This window comes from Trichosurus vulpecula, chromosome 5 (assembly GCF_011100635.1).
Source record: "Trichosurus vulpecula isolate mTriVul1 chromosome 5, mTriVul1.pri, whole genome shotgun sequence".
In the NCBI taxonomy this organism is placed as follows: Eukaryota; Metazoa; Chordata; class Mammalia; order Diprotodontia; family Phalangeridae; genus Trichosurus; species Trichosurus vulpecula.
Window position 1 is genome coordinate 59626441 of NC_050577.1, and position 15957 is coordinate 59642397.

At 36.1% G+C, this 15957-nt stretch overlaps 1 protein-coding gene across 1 annotated transcript in view; it reads left to right on the forward strand.

The window, feature by feature from the left end:
- The window catches only part of PLXDC2 (plexin domain containing 2), a 518063-nt gene that overhangs the window by 269436 nt on the left and 232670 nt on the right, over positions 1-15957 (forward strand). Inside the window, exon 4 of the mRNA XM_036758389.1 lies at positions 6876-6945. Coding sequence (XP_036614284.1) covers positions 6876-6945 — 70 coding nt within the window. The remainder of the gene's footprint in view (positions 1-6875; positions 6946-15957) is intronic.

Here is a 15957-nt window from a genome sequence, read left to right on the forward strand (position 1 = left end):
ATTTTACTATACAATTTAATTATGATATAGTCAATATATCAGAAACACTGTAAGGTGACCTTTAAGAGGCACTACTCTACTTATTGGCTAAGAGGACCCACCAAGAATCCCAGGGAAATCATTGTAATGGGCAGCCCACTTTCTCCTATACATGCTGGCCACAAGTTATCCAAAGTACATTAACTAACAAAGAAAGAAAGATTACAGAGAGAGAGAGAGAGAGAACACACAGCCATTAACTGGAAGTTAACTTGAGGAGGGCACATGTGGTTAAAATGATCAAGAAATGATTTATATAGAAAATCTAGGTAAATCAGCATCTTAAAGATACAAAGATATTCCATTTAACTTTGGCAACAAAAGTTTTATTTGAAAATTAGTAATCAATATATAGCAAACATGGCAACTCATTAATCTAAATAAATGAGCACTGGAAAACTAGCTGTCAGAAGCTGATGAACTTTGGCAGCCCTTTAACCATTGAGAGCTTTAGTTGTCTCATCTGTAAAAGTATTAAAAGTATTATGCTACATGTTCTACAAGTACTCTTCCAGTTTTGACACTTGTAGGATTCTAATGAAGACATCCTCATAATCTTATATGGCATTGTTTATCACACGTAAAATTGTACTCTTATAAACTTTGTATTCAGGAATAAATTTCTTATACTTTGATGGAGCTATGATTTCTCTCATAAGAACAAAATTGAAGTTCCCTTCCCCCAGGCTTCCACCTTTGAATGATTGTTATACATGGCTTTAAGTAAATTCCCCCGTAGGAGTATTTCTCCAACATATTGGGTGGTCGTCCTATTATTACTATGACATGGGGCTACTATTGTGGGACTTGGGCTCTTTAACATTTGTAGCTCATTTTTTTGACCATGGCTACCTCATTTTTCTTTTATCCTCCCCAAAGAATAAATCCAGAACACTATTTAACATCCAATTACTCCACCCATTTCATTGTACTTCCATTTGTTTGTCTTTAAACAAAGGTGGCATCTGGATAATGCCAAATAAATATTTTAAATAGATTGACTAAAATCATATAATTCTTAGCATCGCCATCATTTTTTATTCTAGTGTATCATCATCTGTAAAAGCAAAAGTTAGGCACCAATTAGTAAGGGCTGTTTTGTATTTTTTTTCCATTTTTATTTATTTATTTATTTAACATATTTAGTTTTCAGCATTGATTTTCACAAGACTTTGAATTACAAATTTTCTCCCCACTACTACCCCCCCACTCCAAGATGGCGTATATTCTGGTTGCCCTGTTCCCCAGTCAGCCCTCCCCTCTGTCACCCCACTTCCCTCCCATCCCCTTTTCCCTTCCTTTCTTGTAGGGCAAGATAAATTTCTATGCCCCATTGCATGTGTATCTTATTTTCTAGTTGCATGAAAAAACATTTTTTTTGTTTTTGAACATCTGTTTTTAAAACTTTGAGTTCCAAATTCTCTCCCCTCTTCCCTTCCCACCCACCCTCCCTAAGAAGTCAAGCAATTCAACATAGGCCACATGTGTATCATTATGTATAACCCTTCCACAATACTCATGTTGTGAAAGACTAGCTATATTTTGCTCCTTCCCAACCCATTACCCTTTATTGAATTTTCTCCCTTGACCCTGTCCCCTTTCAAAAGTGTTTGTTTTTGACTACCTCCACCCCCATCAGCCCTCCCCTCCATCATCCCCTCCATTTATTTTTATCTTCTTCCCTCTTCTTTCCTGTGGGGTAAGATTCCCCATTGGGTATGTATGGTATTCCCTCCTTAGGCCAAATCTGATGAGAGCAATGTTCACTCATTCCCCCCTCATCCGCCTTCTCTCCCCCTCCCGCAGAACTGCTTGCTCCTGCCTCCTTTATGCGAGATAATCCACCCCATTCTATTTCTCCTTATCTCCCTCTCTCAGTATGTTCCTCTCTCATCCCTTAATTTGATTTTATTTCTTTTAGATATCTTCCCTTCATCTTCAACTCACCCTGTGTCCGCTCTCTCTCTCTGTCTCCCTCCCTCCTTCTCTCTCTCTCTCTCTCTCTCTCTCTCTCTCTCTCTCCATCTATACACACACACACACACACACACACACACACACACACACACACACACACAGATATATACATACATACACATTCACCCATATATATACATAAACATATATGTATGCATATTCCCTTCAGCTACCCTAGTACTGAGGTCTCATGAATCATACTCGTCATCTTTCCATGTAGGAATGTCAACAAAACAGTTCACCTTTAGTAAGTTCCTGGCAATTTCTTTTTCTTGTTCTTTTTCTTGATTACCTTTTCATACTTCTCTTGATTCTTGTGTTTGAAAGTCAAATTTTCTATTCAGTTCTGGTCTTTTCACTGAGAAAGCTTGAAAGTCCTCTATTTTATTGAAAATACATATTTTGCCTTGGAGCATGATACTCAGTTTTGCTGGGTAAGTGATTCTAGGTTTTAATCCTAGCTCTATTGACCTCCGGAATATCGTATTCCAAGCCCTTCGATCTCTTAATGTAGAGGCTGCCAGATCTTGGGTTATTCTGATTGGGTTTCCACAATACTCAAATTGTTTCTTTCTGGCTTCTTGCAGTATTTTCTCCTTGATCTGGGAGCTCTGGAATTTGGCGAGAATATTCCTAGGTGATTTCTTTTTGGGATCTATTTGGGGAGGTGATCGATGGATTCTTTCAATTTCTATTTTGCCCTCTGGCTCTAGAATATCAGGGCAGTTCTCCTTGATAATTTCTTGAAAGATGGTATCTAGGCTCTTTTTTTGATCATGGCTTTCAGGTAGTCCAATAATTTTTAAATTATCTCTCCTGGATCTATTTTCCAGGTCAGTGGTTTTTCCAATGAGATATTTGACATTGTCTTCCATTTTTTTCATTCCTTTGGTTCTGTTTTATAATATCTTGATTTCTCATCAAGTCACTAGCTTCCACTTGCTCCAATCTAATTTTTAAAGTAGTATTTTCTTCAGTGGTCTTTTTGGACCTCCTTTTCCATCTGGCTAATTCTGCCTTTCAAGGCATTCTTCTCCTCATTGGCTTTTTGGAGCTCTTTTGCCATTTGAGTTAGTCTATTTTTTAAGGTGTTATTTTCTTCAGTATTTTTTTGGTTCTCCTTTAGCAAGTCATTGACTTGTTTTTCATGGTTTTCTCACATCACTCTCATTTCTCTTCCCAATTTTTCCTCTACTTCTCTAACTTGCTTTTCCAAATCCTTTTTGAGCTCTTCCATGGCCTGAGACCAGTTCATGTTTTTCTTGGAGGCTTTTGTTGTAGGCTCTTGCACTTTATTGACTTCTTTAGGCTGTATGTTTTGGTCTTCTTTGTCAGCAAAGAAAGAATCCAAAGTCTGAGACTGAATCTCGGTGCGTTTTCGCTGCCTGGCCATATTTCCAGCCAACTAACTTGACCTTCGAGTTTTTCAGTGGGGTATGACTGCTTGTAGACTAAAGAGTTCTATGTTCCATGTTTGGGGGGGAGGTGCCAGATCTGCCACACCAGCACTGCTCCTTCCCCAACCCCCAACCCGGGCTGGGCTTAGATCTTCTGCAGGCTGTGCACTCCTGCTCTGATCCGCCACTTAATTCCTCCCACCAGGTGGGCCTGGGACCGGAAGTAACAACAGCCTTGGCTGCCTCACCTCCGCTGCCCCCGGGGCTGGAAGCCAAACTGGGAACTCCTTCCACTCCTGCAGCTTTTCCCACCAACCTTCTCCATAGTCTTTGGTGTTTGTGGGTTGAGGAGTCTGGTAACTGCCGCAGCTCACTGATTCAGGGCACTAGGGCCCCCTTCGCCCGGCTTCTGGTCTGGATGGTCCACGCCGCTTAGGCTGGGCTCTGCTCCACTCCATTCCCAGCTCCCAGGTCCGTGTGGGATAGACCTCACCCAGAGACCATACAGGCTGTCCTGGGCTGGAGCCCTGCTTCCCTCTGCTGTTTTGTGGGTTCTGCCATTCTAGGATTGATTCAGAGCCATTTTTTATAGGTTTTTGGAGGGACTCGGTACAGAGCTCATGCTAGTCCCTGCTTACCAGCCGCCATCTTGGCTCCTCCCCGGCTGTTTTGTATTTTATAAATTTTATGTGTTACCTTGATGGAAAGACAAAAGTAACACAAATATCTCATTTCCAACTCTTTGAAGGAGAAGATCTTGATGAGGTAACAGTTTGTCCTTGAACAATTAACACATTTTTTTGCTTGGCATTTATTTCTTTCCAGCTTGGTAAAGATGCTAGATTTTGGAATTTTTTTGCACAGCTTTTGATAAGCCAGTATCTAATATCTTTATACTGGTGTTTTTATCTAGTGTTTTTATAAAATTATTTAACTAAATTTCTCCTATATGTACAGTTTTGCTCTAATAACAATAGCTAACATCTCTACATTGTTTTAAGATTTGCAACTCTCTATATAAGTTATATTATATGATTCTCATAACAACTATAAAAGGTAGGTACATTTATTATCTCCATTTTACAAATGATGGAACTGAGGCAGAATTACAGTAAAAGAGTTGCCCAAAGTCATATAACTACTAAATGTCTTGATATGGGCTTTGACTTCAGGTCTTCCTGGTTCTGAAGACAGCATTCTTTCCATTTCACCTAGCTGACTCAGATGTACAACTCATTTTTATTAACTTTTTTTAACATCCTTTCTTTTTTGTGAGCACAGTGGAAAATGGTTTTTTGTTTCATTAGAAAACTCAAAAAAGGGATGATAAATCCTCATACAAAGTGGAGCTTTCATTAAACAGGAAAGAAAACTTAATTGAAAGTTGCTGTAATTCATGAATGATCAATATCATGCCAAAGAAGTCATTAAAAACTTGAATGGCTATAGAAACCACTCATTGGTTGAATACTAAAAAGGCTAGATTCAATCCAAAAGCCAGTCTTTTTCATTTTTATTGTTATCACACACGCAAATATTTTATATATATATATATATATATATATATATATATATATATACATACATATACATGCACATACACACATACATACAAACATATTTGAGAGAGAAACAGATACTCAGAGAGAATGAGAATACTTATGCCTTAGTAACCATTCAGTTTTCACATAATAGCCATCAGTTTTGGTGGACAGGTTGTAATCACTGCTTATTTATAAACCTGAACTGCCATATACATCCTATGAAGCCTTCCACTTAAAAGTGACATGTTATTCAACATAAGGCCCTTGTTACAACTCACTTTCTTTCTCTATTAATAGCAAGAAATACCCTGGATTTTAACTAGGCCACTTCTTTTAAAATTCCACTACTTTAACTAGATTTTACAAACTAGATAATGTAAATATAGATAGCCATAGGACTCAATCTTCCCTTTGGGGAAAAAGATCGTTCTTTTAATAATTCTTTCAAGATACAGAAGAAGATGAGATTTCAACCTCTGTCAGAATTCCACATTTTCACTTATTTGGGCAGCATCACTTTATAAGGACTACGTCTTACAAATTGTGGCTGCTTTGATGAATGTTTGGTGGCTTGAATTGTTATGAGTCATGTTATTCTGTCAGAGGACCTTCTTTAAAATGGACATGATAGAAACCTCTTCTTCAGAGGTGTCACTGGTATTGCCATACTCAATTCAAATGGATAATGAACTCATGGAGATGGGCAACTCTTTCAGGAATTCAGACTGCTACTATCTCATTCCTTGTGACTCTCGTGCAAATCCTGTCACAAGATCTCCATGGTCAAGGTTGAGGAGAGGGAATGCACAATATGCTAGAGATATTTTCCAATGACATTAAGAGGATACATGCTTGCCACAAGTTTTCCATCACTTAGCCTTCATCTTTGCCTTGTGACTAATTCATCTTCCTTTTTGTTCATATGTATTTTAACATCCTTTGCATAATTTCTCCTTGATAATTGTTTGTAGTGCATTGTAGCTTGCTCATACTTGCCATACGCTGTTGACCTTTAGGTGATTCTTCACTTAAGTCCTTGGAAATGATAGTGGTCTATCATAGTCACTGCGCCACACTGGAAGTACATTTGAATTACAAAGATAGCAAGAGGTGGGGTAGCCATATGGTTAGAAAAAAAAAGATCTATGCTGTTCACACACAGGTGGTCTATCTCCATTTTCCCTATTCTTTGAGATTGATTGACAAAAGTCTGCTTTTCATCCCAAGGCTCAAAGAAAGAATATAGGGCACTATAAGTCCCTATGTGCCTTTAAGGAAATATCTGTACAGCATGGTTTAGCTATGTTGATGGTCAAATCTGGAAAAAAAAAAAACTCAAATGACTCCAACAAATTTTCTCAAAAATTCATTTCACTCATACTTTTCTCCCTCATTACCCCTGACCAAGTAACTAATGGACCTGGCTATGCATACATAAGCAGACGTCTACAAACAATAGAGATACTGGTAACAGACATGGTGATAGCTTTGCCTATCTGCAAGAATAATAAACCACTTCTAAGCCCAATGTTTCCTTCAGCAAGAACTATTTCCATTTTTAATTACCAAGGAAGGAGACATCATTTAAAGTAAGAAAACAGGAGCACATTTTTATTGATGGCCTTTATATAAAATTACATTACCTTGATTTTCAAATGTTTTCGTGTCCTGTGGTCATTCCCTATAATAAAGAATGAAAAAGAAAAAAAGGTGGGAGGTTCAATAGAACCAAAGTATCACATCATTCACGTCCCACAACATATGCAATATCCTGCGTCCTTATCCTCCTACCTCCACAAAGAAGATAGAGGTCCATTTTCTCAACTCTATTGGAACATCACATTTTTAAAAGCTTTTCATTTTATATTTGCTATTCTGTAGATTATTGATTTTTCTTTTCTGGTGTCATTCCTTGCAGAGAGTGAATCTGTCCTTCGATTTTCCATTTTATGGCCATTTTCTACGTGAAATCACTGTGGCAACTGGGGGTAAGTAGATTTCTTTCCATTTACTTTGAATACTCTCCCAAATCTTACTATGGTAATTTAAAAAGAAAACATGTAGTAATTGTTGGAAAAAACCTGTGTTTATTATTATAAAGACAAGGATTTAAATTAATCCAGAAGAGGAGTAAATACAGGAAAAGCTTTGTAGTAGAAAAAAAAATGACAGAGTTAATAATTTTCAGTTCAGGTTTTTCCTCCTTTCCTTCCAAGTTTTAATTCCATTCCTGGCTGAAATAGTAGGTCTGCCTGATTGATGGAAATTGGAATGGAACCATTAAGTAAAATAGTCTGAGGAAGCTGGTGGCATTAGACTCTTTGTGTTCATTCCCTGTGTAAATGTATTGATCTTTTAAAAACTTCCCCCACCCCTCCACTTTGAATCCACTTATGCTGGCCAACAACTTAGTTGTGATATTTACTTGAAAATAAACCTAGAAAATTAGAGTCCTAATTATATACTTTCCCAAATTTGGAGGCCAGTATAAAGCATGGAAGGACCATGCCAAAGCAATTATCATTTCCTATGGATTGGCCAAGAAGACAGCACCCTTTTATTCTTGAGTATTCCTAGGAGAACTAAGCAAAATGACCTTGGATTGCTACTGGCGGGCCAGAGAGGGGAAAAATAGAGAGGAAAAGGAAGAAGAGGAGGAAAATTAAAAAAGAGAAAATTGGAAGGAAATAGAAAGAAACAGAAGTCAGTGTATGAATGGCACGGTACTAACAAGAGTACCATTTTTATTTTTTTGTCACAGAAACAAGTGCTACCTATCAGCTGTACCCTAAATAGCCATCATTTTGAATCATTTTCTTTTTTCAGAGGTGTTTAGTATTTTTACAAGGACTCATATTGTTCATTCTGGACACATCTTAATTAGAAAATTTATAGGACTTCGGAGCAATGGGTAAAAATTATAAGGAGAGAAATTTAGGCTTAAGCTCAGAAAGACTGTAACAATTAGAGCTGTCTCAAAGTCTAATGGGCTACTTTGAGAGGTATTAGGTTTCCTTTCCTAGGCAATCTGCCAAAGACTGGAAGGAATAAGATATAATCATAAGAATGATCACTTAGAAATGTATTAGCAGAGATTTCTTTCAGGTATTGGTTGAAATAGTTGGCTGCTTCAGTCTCATCCAACTGTTGTATTCTGGGATTTTGTGACTCTGGGACCCTGATGTTTGGGTTGTAATTGGTTGGGACTACAAGAAAAAAAAATTTATTTGTAACAAATCTTAATGTCACATGAATTATATATATACATATACACACATATATGTATGTGTATACTTACACATACATGAACACATATATGAACAAATATGCCACCTCCCTCAAAAAACTAAGCAGATAAGAAACCTTACCCTTCTTTACAAGTCTGAAGTTAACATGATTTGCCTACAGCATTGGTTTTATCCCCCACATCATTTTAAAAGGGTTGCAAAAACGTTGAAGTCACTGATTAATGATCTCTTGCTTGTGAACCAAATAAGGAAGATGCAAAAAAAGGAGTGGGCCCTATTGCAAGCTAAATAATATGAGAGCAACAGAGTTTAGTAGAAAGGGCTTTGCTGTGACTGAGTCAGAATATGACCTCAGAAAGGCCATTTAATTTTACTGAGCATTCATTCCTTAATCTATAAAATGGGGGAAATATCTCTATAATACTGTACTCTCCACCCTCTTCTCCTCTGTCTCCAGAGATTTAATTAGCCAATTCTGTTCTAACAACTAGTTCTGTATTGTTGTTATTATTATTGAAGGGAAAGGAGAGGAATACATATTTAAATAATGTCTTTTATTTTCCAGCCACTGTGCTAAGCCATATAAAATAATATTTATTACTATTATACCTTAAAAGCAATATTTTTTATTTTATTTTTAATTTATGGAATAAAACAAACATTTTCATAATATAATAAAATAGAAAAGATGATTGTACCTGAAACTATATCTACTATACACAACTTGCTATTCCTTTCAAATATAAAACAAAATTATCACATTAAATTTCTTCCCCCCCTTCCCCCATTCAAGAGATGGTTACCATTAAGATACAGATAGACATATGTGTGAATATGCATGTGTGTGTGTATATATATATATATATAATATACATATATATATACACACACACCCTACTTACATATATGTACATACACATATAGACAAAAATAGGGTGTGTGTGTCTATGCATGTGTATGTACACAAGCATATACATATACACACTCCCCTATTTGTGTGTCTATATATATGCATATATATGTTTGTATTCACACACACATATAGACACAAATGTGTGTGTATGTATGTGTGTGTATGTATGTAAAATTATTCTATATATACTTCTATTTCTCTGGATGCATATAGCACCTTTCTTCACATGTCTTTCATAGTTAATTTGAGTATTTATAATAGCCCTTTGCATGTACATGGTACCTTCCAGTTCTGCTCTATGAAATTTATATCAAATTAAAAGTTTCCTCCTAATGAAGATATTTGCCCTGAGATTTCTAGGTAGGAGTTGTTTGTCCCAAATTAATCCTGAAGGCAGTGCAATTGTGTCAAATAATCTTTCTCCCTTGGAAGTATCCTCAAATAAGAATAAACAGATTGGTCTTTGAACCATAAAATTAGAACCAGAAAGGATCTCTCAGAGGTTGTCTAGCACCAGTCCCACTCCTTTTACAGAGAACTTTGCTGCTTTATCAAGTTTATACGGATAGTATGTAACTTAGTCAATGTTTGAATAGAGGTCCCCTAACTTCCAATATAGTGCTTATTCTGTTGTACTACATGTCCTAAGGACCCCAGTCTTCCTTGGATAGAACCACCCTCAACAACTGTTGTTTGGATGCCTTTGCAGAGGGGGTTGGACAATGTCATGGTACTGGGACAGCTTACTTGGCATGTGACTAATAACTTCTGACTTGGCATCCAATATGATTTGCCTCTCTCATGGCTGAAGGCATATAAATAACTTTATTAAGTGCTTACTCTGAGTCAATTGCTAGGCTAAGTGTAGGAGTTTAAATGTAAGCAAAAATGTAGACTTTCCTTGCCTTCAGGGAACTTACCTTCTAACTAGGGAAGGTGAAAAGATGCTGGTGGGGTAGGAAGGTAACCCCAGTAGAGAAAACAGTTCAGAGAGTCCAGAGTGGAGCCCAGTGAGAAACGAAATAGTGAAAATGCTTGTCTGGGTCCTTCCTTAAAATGGAGCTTCCCGTGGCTACTAACAAATAAGAGGTGGAGGAATCTTCCAGGATGAGAAGGCTCCCATGTTTTATTCATACATTCTTTTTGAATAATATGCAGGTCAAGTGGAAATGGAAAGTGGATTGAATTTTCTGATGATGATGAGCTGTGTAGATAAGCATTTTGGAAAATTTTTATCCCAGGCTCCTTCCCCCACCCTTCAACATCAATGGAAAGCTTATTTTATGCCTTCTAATCTTCCAGTTACTTCAGATATCTACATTGTCCATTTTTAACACAATAATTTACAGTATATATAAATTGTGAAAGTGTAGTGAACTATTTGTACTGCCTCTCATCTTCACATGACAGGTGACAGTTAGAATTATAAAATGTAGTCATTTAATGGTAGTTTATTTGAATCTCAGCTATAACATTTTTCTAAAAAAATTATAAAATGTAGTCATTTAATGGTAGTTTAATTGAATCTCAGCTATAACATTTTTCTAAAGAGTATCTTTATTTTTTTAACAGCATGTCTAAGTCTCTAGTTAAAAGTAGAAATCAAAGATAAATGTCAGGTCAGTTATTTATAGACTTCCAATATGAACACTTACTTATTAGACATTCTAGTATTCACAATCTTCATTCCATATCAATTATGTGCAAAATGAATTGTAAATATTCACCATCTCATTTTCTGGTCCACTGATAATAGAATATGAAAGTATTCATTTGTCTTTTTTTTTAAAAAAAAAAAGCTGCCTTTTTCATATATTGAAAAAGCAAACCAAGGAATTTTCTGAGACTACCATAAAAATATTTCTGTTTATAACATTATGAAGGCAGATGGTTTAAGAGGATGTTAATTTTACATAAAGAACTACATTTATTGTACATTTTATACAGGTAAAATAAGAGCTAAACTTAATTTTCCTATTTTTTATTTATTTATATCTACTGTGAGATAATTTTATTATGTTCAAGTTGTTGTTTTTGTTCAGTTGTGTCCAGCTCTTCCTGACCCCATTTGTGGTTTTCTTAGTCAATGTACTGGAGTGGTTTGCCATTTCCTTCTCCAGGTCATGAAAAATAAAGCAAACATGGTTAAGTCACTTGCCCAAAGTCCCATAGATAGTGTATGTCTGAGGCCAGATTTGAACTCAGGAAGAGGAGTCTTCCTAACTCTAGGCTTTGTGCTCTATCCACTGTGCAACCTACCTGCCCATATAGTCCATCTGACGTGCAGCATCTTAAATCCTCTAATATAGGCCAAGCATTGAATTTGTATTAGAGGTGTTAAAATATTTTGTAAATTCTTATAAGACTATTTCATCATGTCTCACCTCTGCCACCAATTACAATAAAAAGTGGGGGGGGCAGGGGTGAGAGGAAGAGAAGATGGGGGCTGAGATAATTATTCAGATAATTGAAGAAAAATAAGGTATATATGAGACTCCAATTGCCTAGATTTTTTTCACATTTATCATGTTCATTATGTAGTTTGTTCACTCTGAAATTTTAGTCATTGTTGTTCACATAAATGCAAAGTTTAAATAAAGATCTGTTGTGATAGCATCAAGGACTGCTAGAAATCTTCAACGACTTGAGTTTTCCACAGAGTTTAGTGATGTCGGATTTCTGTGTAGAAACTAAGGGTTTATTCTTTCAGTAAATATTTATTAAGAACAAAGTAATGATCAAAGTGTTGTTCTAGATTGTAGGAGAGTATAAACCTCAAAAGATGACCTCATTAAAGCAACAACAAAGGAGAAAGCGGAAGATGAGGCAAATGCATTTTAGCCATATGTGGAAAAGGAATGTCTAGGCACAGTTTGCTTGAAAAAGATTTGTTGTGTTAGTGGTCTTATAAGTTCAAAACAAGTTACTTATGTAATATGGTGGCTAAGGAAGCAAACTCAAACTGGGTATTTTTACAGAGATTCATGATTTCTAGCAATAGAAAGGTCATAGTCATGTGACACATAGCCATTGTCAAGCCACACCTGGCATATTGTCGTCAGTTTGGGGTGCCATATTTTATCAAGAACATCCAGAGGAGAGCAAACAGAAAGGGAAAGGACTTTAAATTGCTGGCATGGGAGGATTAGTCCTAGGAACTATGGGTGCTTAAACAGAGAAGACTTAAGGTGAACATGATAGCTATTCTTCTCATAGAAGGATTTCACTCTATACTGTTTGGCCCCACAGGGCCAAATTAAGATAAAATGAGAAGAAACAAATTTAAGCTTGATTGTAAGCAATGCATTCCTTCCTGACAATTAGCACTTTTAAAAATAGTTGGCTTTCAAAGGTTGAGAGTATGCTCATTGGCAGACTTCAATAAAAATTTCTGATGATGTCTTGTTGGTTATTTTGTAGAAGTACTTCCTTGTAGCTACAGTTAAACTAAATGGCTTCTGATTCTTCTAAATCTGATTCTGTTATAGTTAAGTAGAACAGAGAATAATATGTAACATTAGGAACCTGTCTTGGAAATATTTCACTAACAGTAGCATGAGAGGAGCCAATTTTTGCCCATAGGGACCTAACACACATCATATAAATGGAGAAGAAAGCAAGTACTTTGTCTGGAGCGTAGTTTTCATGACCATATTAAAGTGGGTCCTGAAATGAATGTCTCTATCTCTAGGAATCTCTTCCTACATTCTGGGACCATGCCATTGTTGGCTCTTTGATCTTCTCTTAACATTCCCCACCTCTGTGACAATCAATTGACCACCTTGAAATTTTGAAATATGAAGATGAATTTTGAAATATGAAATATGAAGAAGAAATTTGACAAGAATTAATTTAAGTTCTGTTCTGTTTATGAGCATGGTCACATCATTTATTCATTAAATGCTGGATAATCACTGAGCCAAGATAGTGGAAAAGAGACAGGAGAGTTTAGTTCTATCTCCCCACAAAACTGGTTACCAAACAACTCACCTCTTAGATAAGTGATTCAGATCCTCTAAGGCAGAGTTGTCCAAACTTAGGTTTTTATTGAAACAATAGACAATATATTTTGATTTGCCATTTTAGTGAGAGCTCTGAGGTAGTGACTTCCTTTCCTAAAGCATTTATGTAAATTTCTATGCTTGTAGGCCAAATCTTACTGATGGCTGCATGTGTCCAAGGGCTGTATTTTGGACAGCCCTGCCTAAGGGATAAAAATGAAACACTTCTAAAAGTTTCATCTCTAAGAAAAAAAAGAAAAAGCCTTAGCAGGAGCTCTCCCAAAGACTAAAGTGAAACCAAAAGATTTCAGTCTTAAAATTTAAAAAATAAAAACAATGTGGTAGGAGCAGGAAAAATTCAGTGTAGTGTTTAAAGCTTCAGTGCAGGCTGCCCAAGTCTATCAAAACCATTTTCTAACTACTTTCCCTCTTCTCCAAAGGTGTATCTACATTGATAGGCATTGTAATCAACATGAGGACTTTTTTTTTTATGATTTACTGACACTTACTACTGCCTATCTGAATTTCCACTCAGTCTCCACCCTGAAAATATTCAGTCTGTGATTGCCCCCACTTCAAGTTCTCCCACCAAGATCTTGTAACCTGTGCCTTTCATTATTCCTTTCTAAAATCTTTAAATATGTTTACATTTTTTAGACATATCAGCAATATAGTAATCATATTGGTTTTTACAGAGGAAGGCTTATACAAGAGGTACGTGAGCAGAAACAACTGAATAGTGCCTTGTTCCCTTATCATAGCAAATGCTGATTTACTTTCCTTGTAGAGTTGGATCTTCTTTAACATTTTTCCTTCTTTGTCAAAAATTTTTATTCGTGAAACCTCTTCCATTCACCTGTTAAAAGCTTGACTTCTTCCAAGTAAATGATTTGGTGGTGATTGTATCTAAATCTGTGAAGCAGAACAGGAATTGCAGAAGATAATTTGGAATTTTGACATGTATCCTTCTCTCCAAAAATGACTGCTGATTTATTTAGAGTTGTGATTAAAAAAATTAACATGATCAGGCATGTTCTATTTATCATGAGATGGACATCTGTAATTTGGGATTTCTTCATTTGTTGATTTTGACTCTCCTTACAAACTGGAGTCCAAATATCTGGAAGACTTCCAATTTTTAGCAGTCTGAAGTTACTCATGGAGTGTATAGTGGGGTTGACCCATAAAGTCTTTCTCAATTTGCAGTAGCCCAGGGCACAGCTGGGAAATTGGCATCATTATGTCCAGCAGACCACATAAAACAATATCCAAAGTTTTAGTTTTTGTGAAAATAAACAGAACCATAAGGCTAGGACAATACAATGTATAGTTACGTGTAGAGTATGTTGTTGTTGTTGGGGATTGGGGAGATTACTTGGAATCATCTGGACTGGCTTTCTGTTGATCCTAGACCCACTTGTAAATGCCAGCCGTCCACTAAAAGATAGAGTATATACAGCACTGGCTTCTACTATAAATATATATTTGTTTATTTCCATGTCCATTTTAATCCATTTTATATGTTTTTGATTTAGTTTTCTTATGCCATGTCTTAGTTTGAATTGGGAGGGGAGACTGAGTTACCTTCTCAAGTAAATCCAATATTCCAAGGCATAGTTCTTTCTAAAGTCTTTTCCTATTCCTCTATTATTTCAAAGGTTAACAAAACCATGTTTTCAGTTCTAATCATGGAGGAACATTTGGTGCTGTTACAAAGCATCATAGGGAAAGTAAATTCCACAATTAAGTGATGGGCTCAATTCTTTTGTTTGTTAGACTCTAATGAGGTTATGGTAAGAGGTGATTAGTCTGTGGGTCTGATATAGCCTGAGGGCCACAATGAAACTTTGGCTTAATCTATTACAGTGATTATTTAAATATACCTTTTTTGCTAGTGGCAAAGTGGTTTGAGGAGGCTTGCCTTTTAATTAGTTTATTATCAATTTCCACAGCCTCTTAAAAAAAAAGGTAAAACAAGAAAACATTCTTTCTTATGGCCAGAAAACTGATAATTAAATAAATAGAAGAGGTTGGAGCCCAAGATATATGTTACTTCATGTTTCTTAAGTGGTGAAAGATTAATAATTAATGAGAGCCAGTGAGAAATAGTGGACAGAAAGCTATCCTTAGAGTAAGGATGAAGATGTGGGTTTAAATTCAGACTCTGATCTGCACAAATTTTGTGTCCCGGGCAACCAGGTCCAAATTGAAATTGATAGAGAGAATTTTGTGATTTTGTAATTGTCCTGAATAAATGAAGTCATAGATCTATGCTACTGCCCTCCAAAAGATGGTATGTATTAAATGAAATTAAACATTTTACCAATTTAATATTTTAAAAACATTATTCAGAATTTTAAAAATAATGAGTCTATGTATGTGTATATTATTCCTTTCTCATTGCTGATCTGAACCTTTGGGAGTTTGTCAAGTTTGCTTAACTTGCACTTTTCTTCTTTCTTTGGTGAATCATTTCATTATTATGAAAACTTTTATTTGAAGTCCAATAAGGAGTAGAGAACAACAAGAGAGAAAAAAAAATATTTCAGATTTATTAAGTTTATAGAATCTTCCCAAACTTAGAAAAAAGATAATATTAGCTCTTGCTCTCTCTCTCCCCCCCACCCCACCCCACTGAGTGTGTGTCTCTCTGTAGCCATCTCTCTCTCTCTGTTTTTCTTTGTCTCTCTCTCTCTTTGTCTGTCTCTGTCTCTCTCCGTCTGTTTCTCTCTCTCTTTCTGTGTGTGTTTCTGTGTCAGTCTTTCTGTTTCTCTCTGTGAGTATGTGTCTCTCTGCCTCTCCATGTGTGTCTGGCTCTGCCTTTGTCTCTCTCTTTCT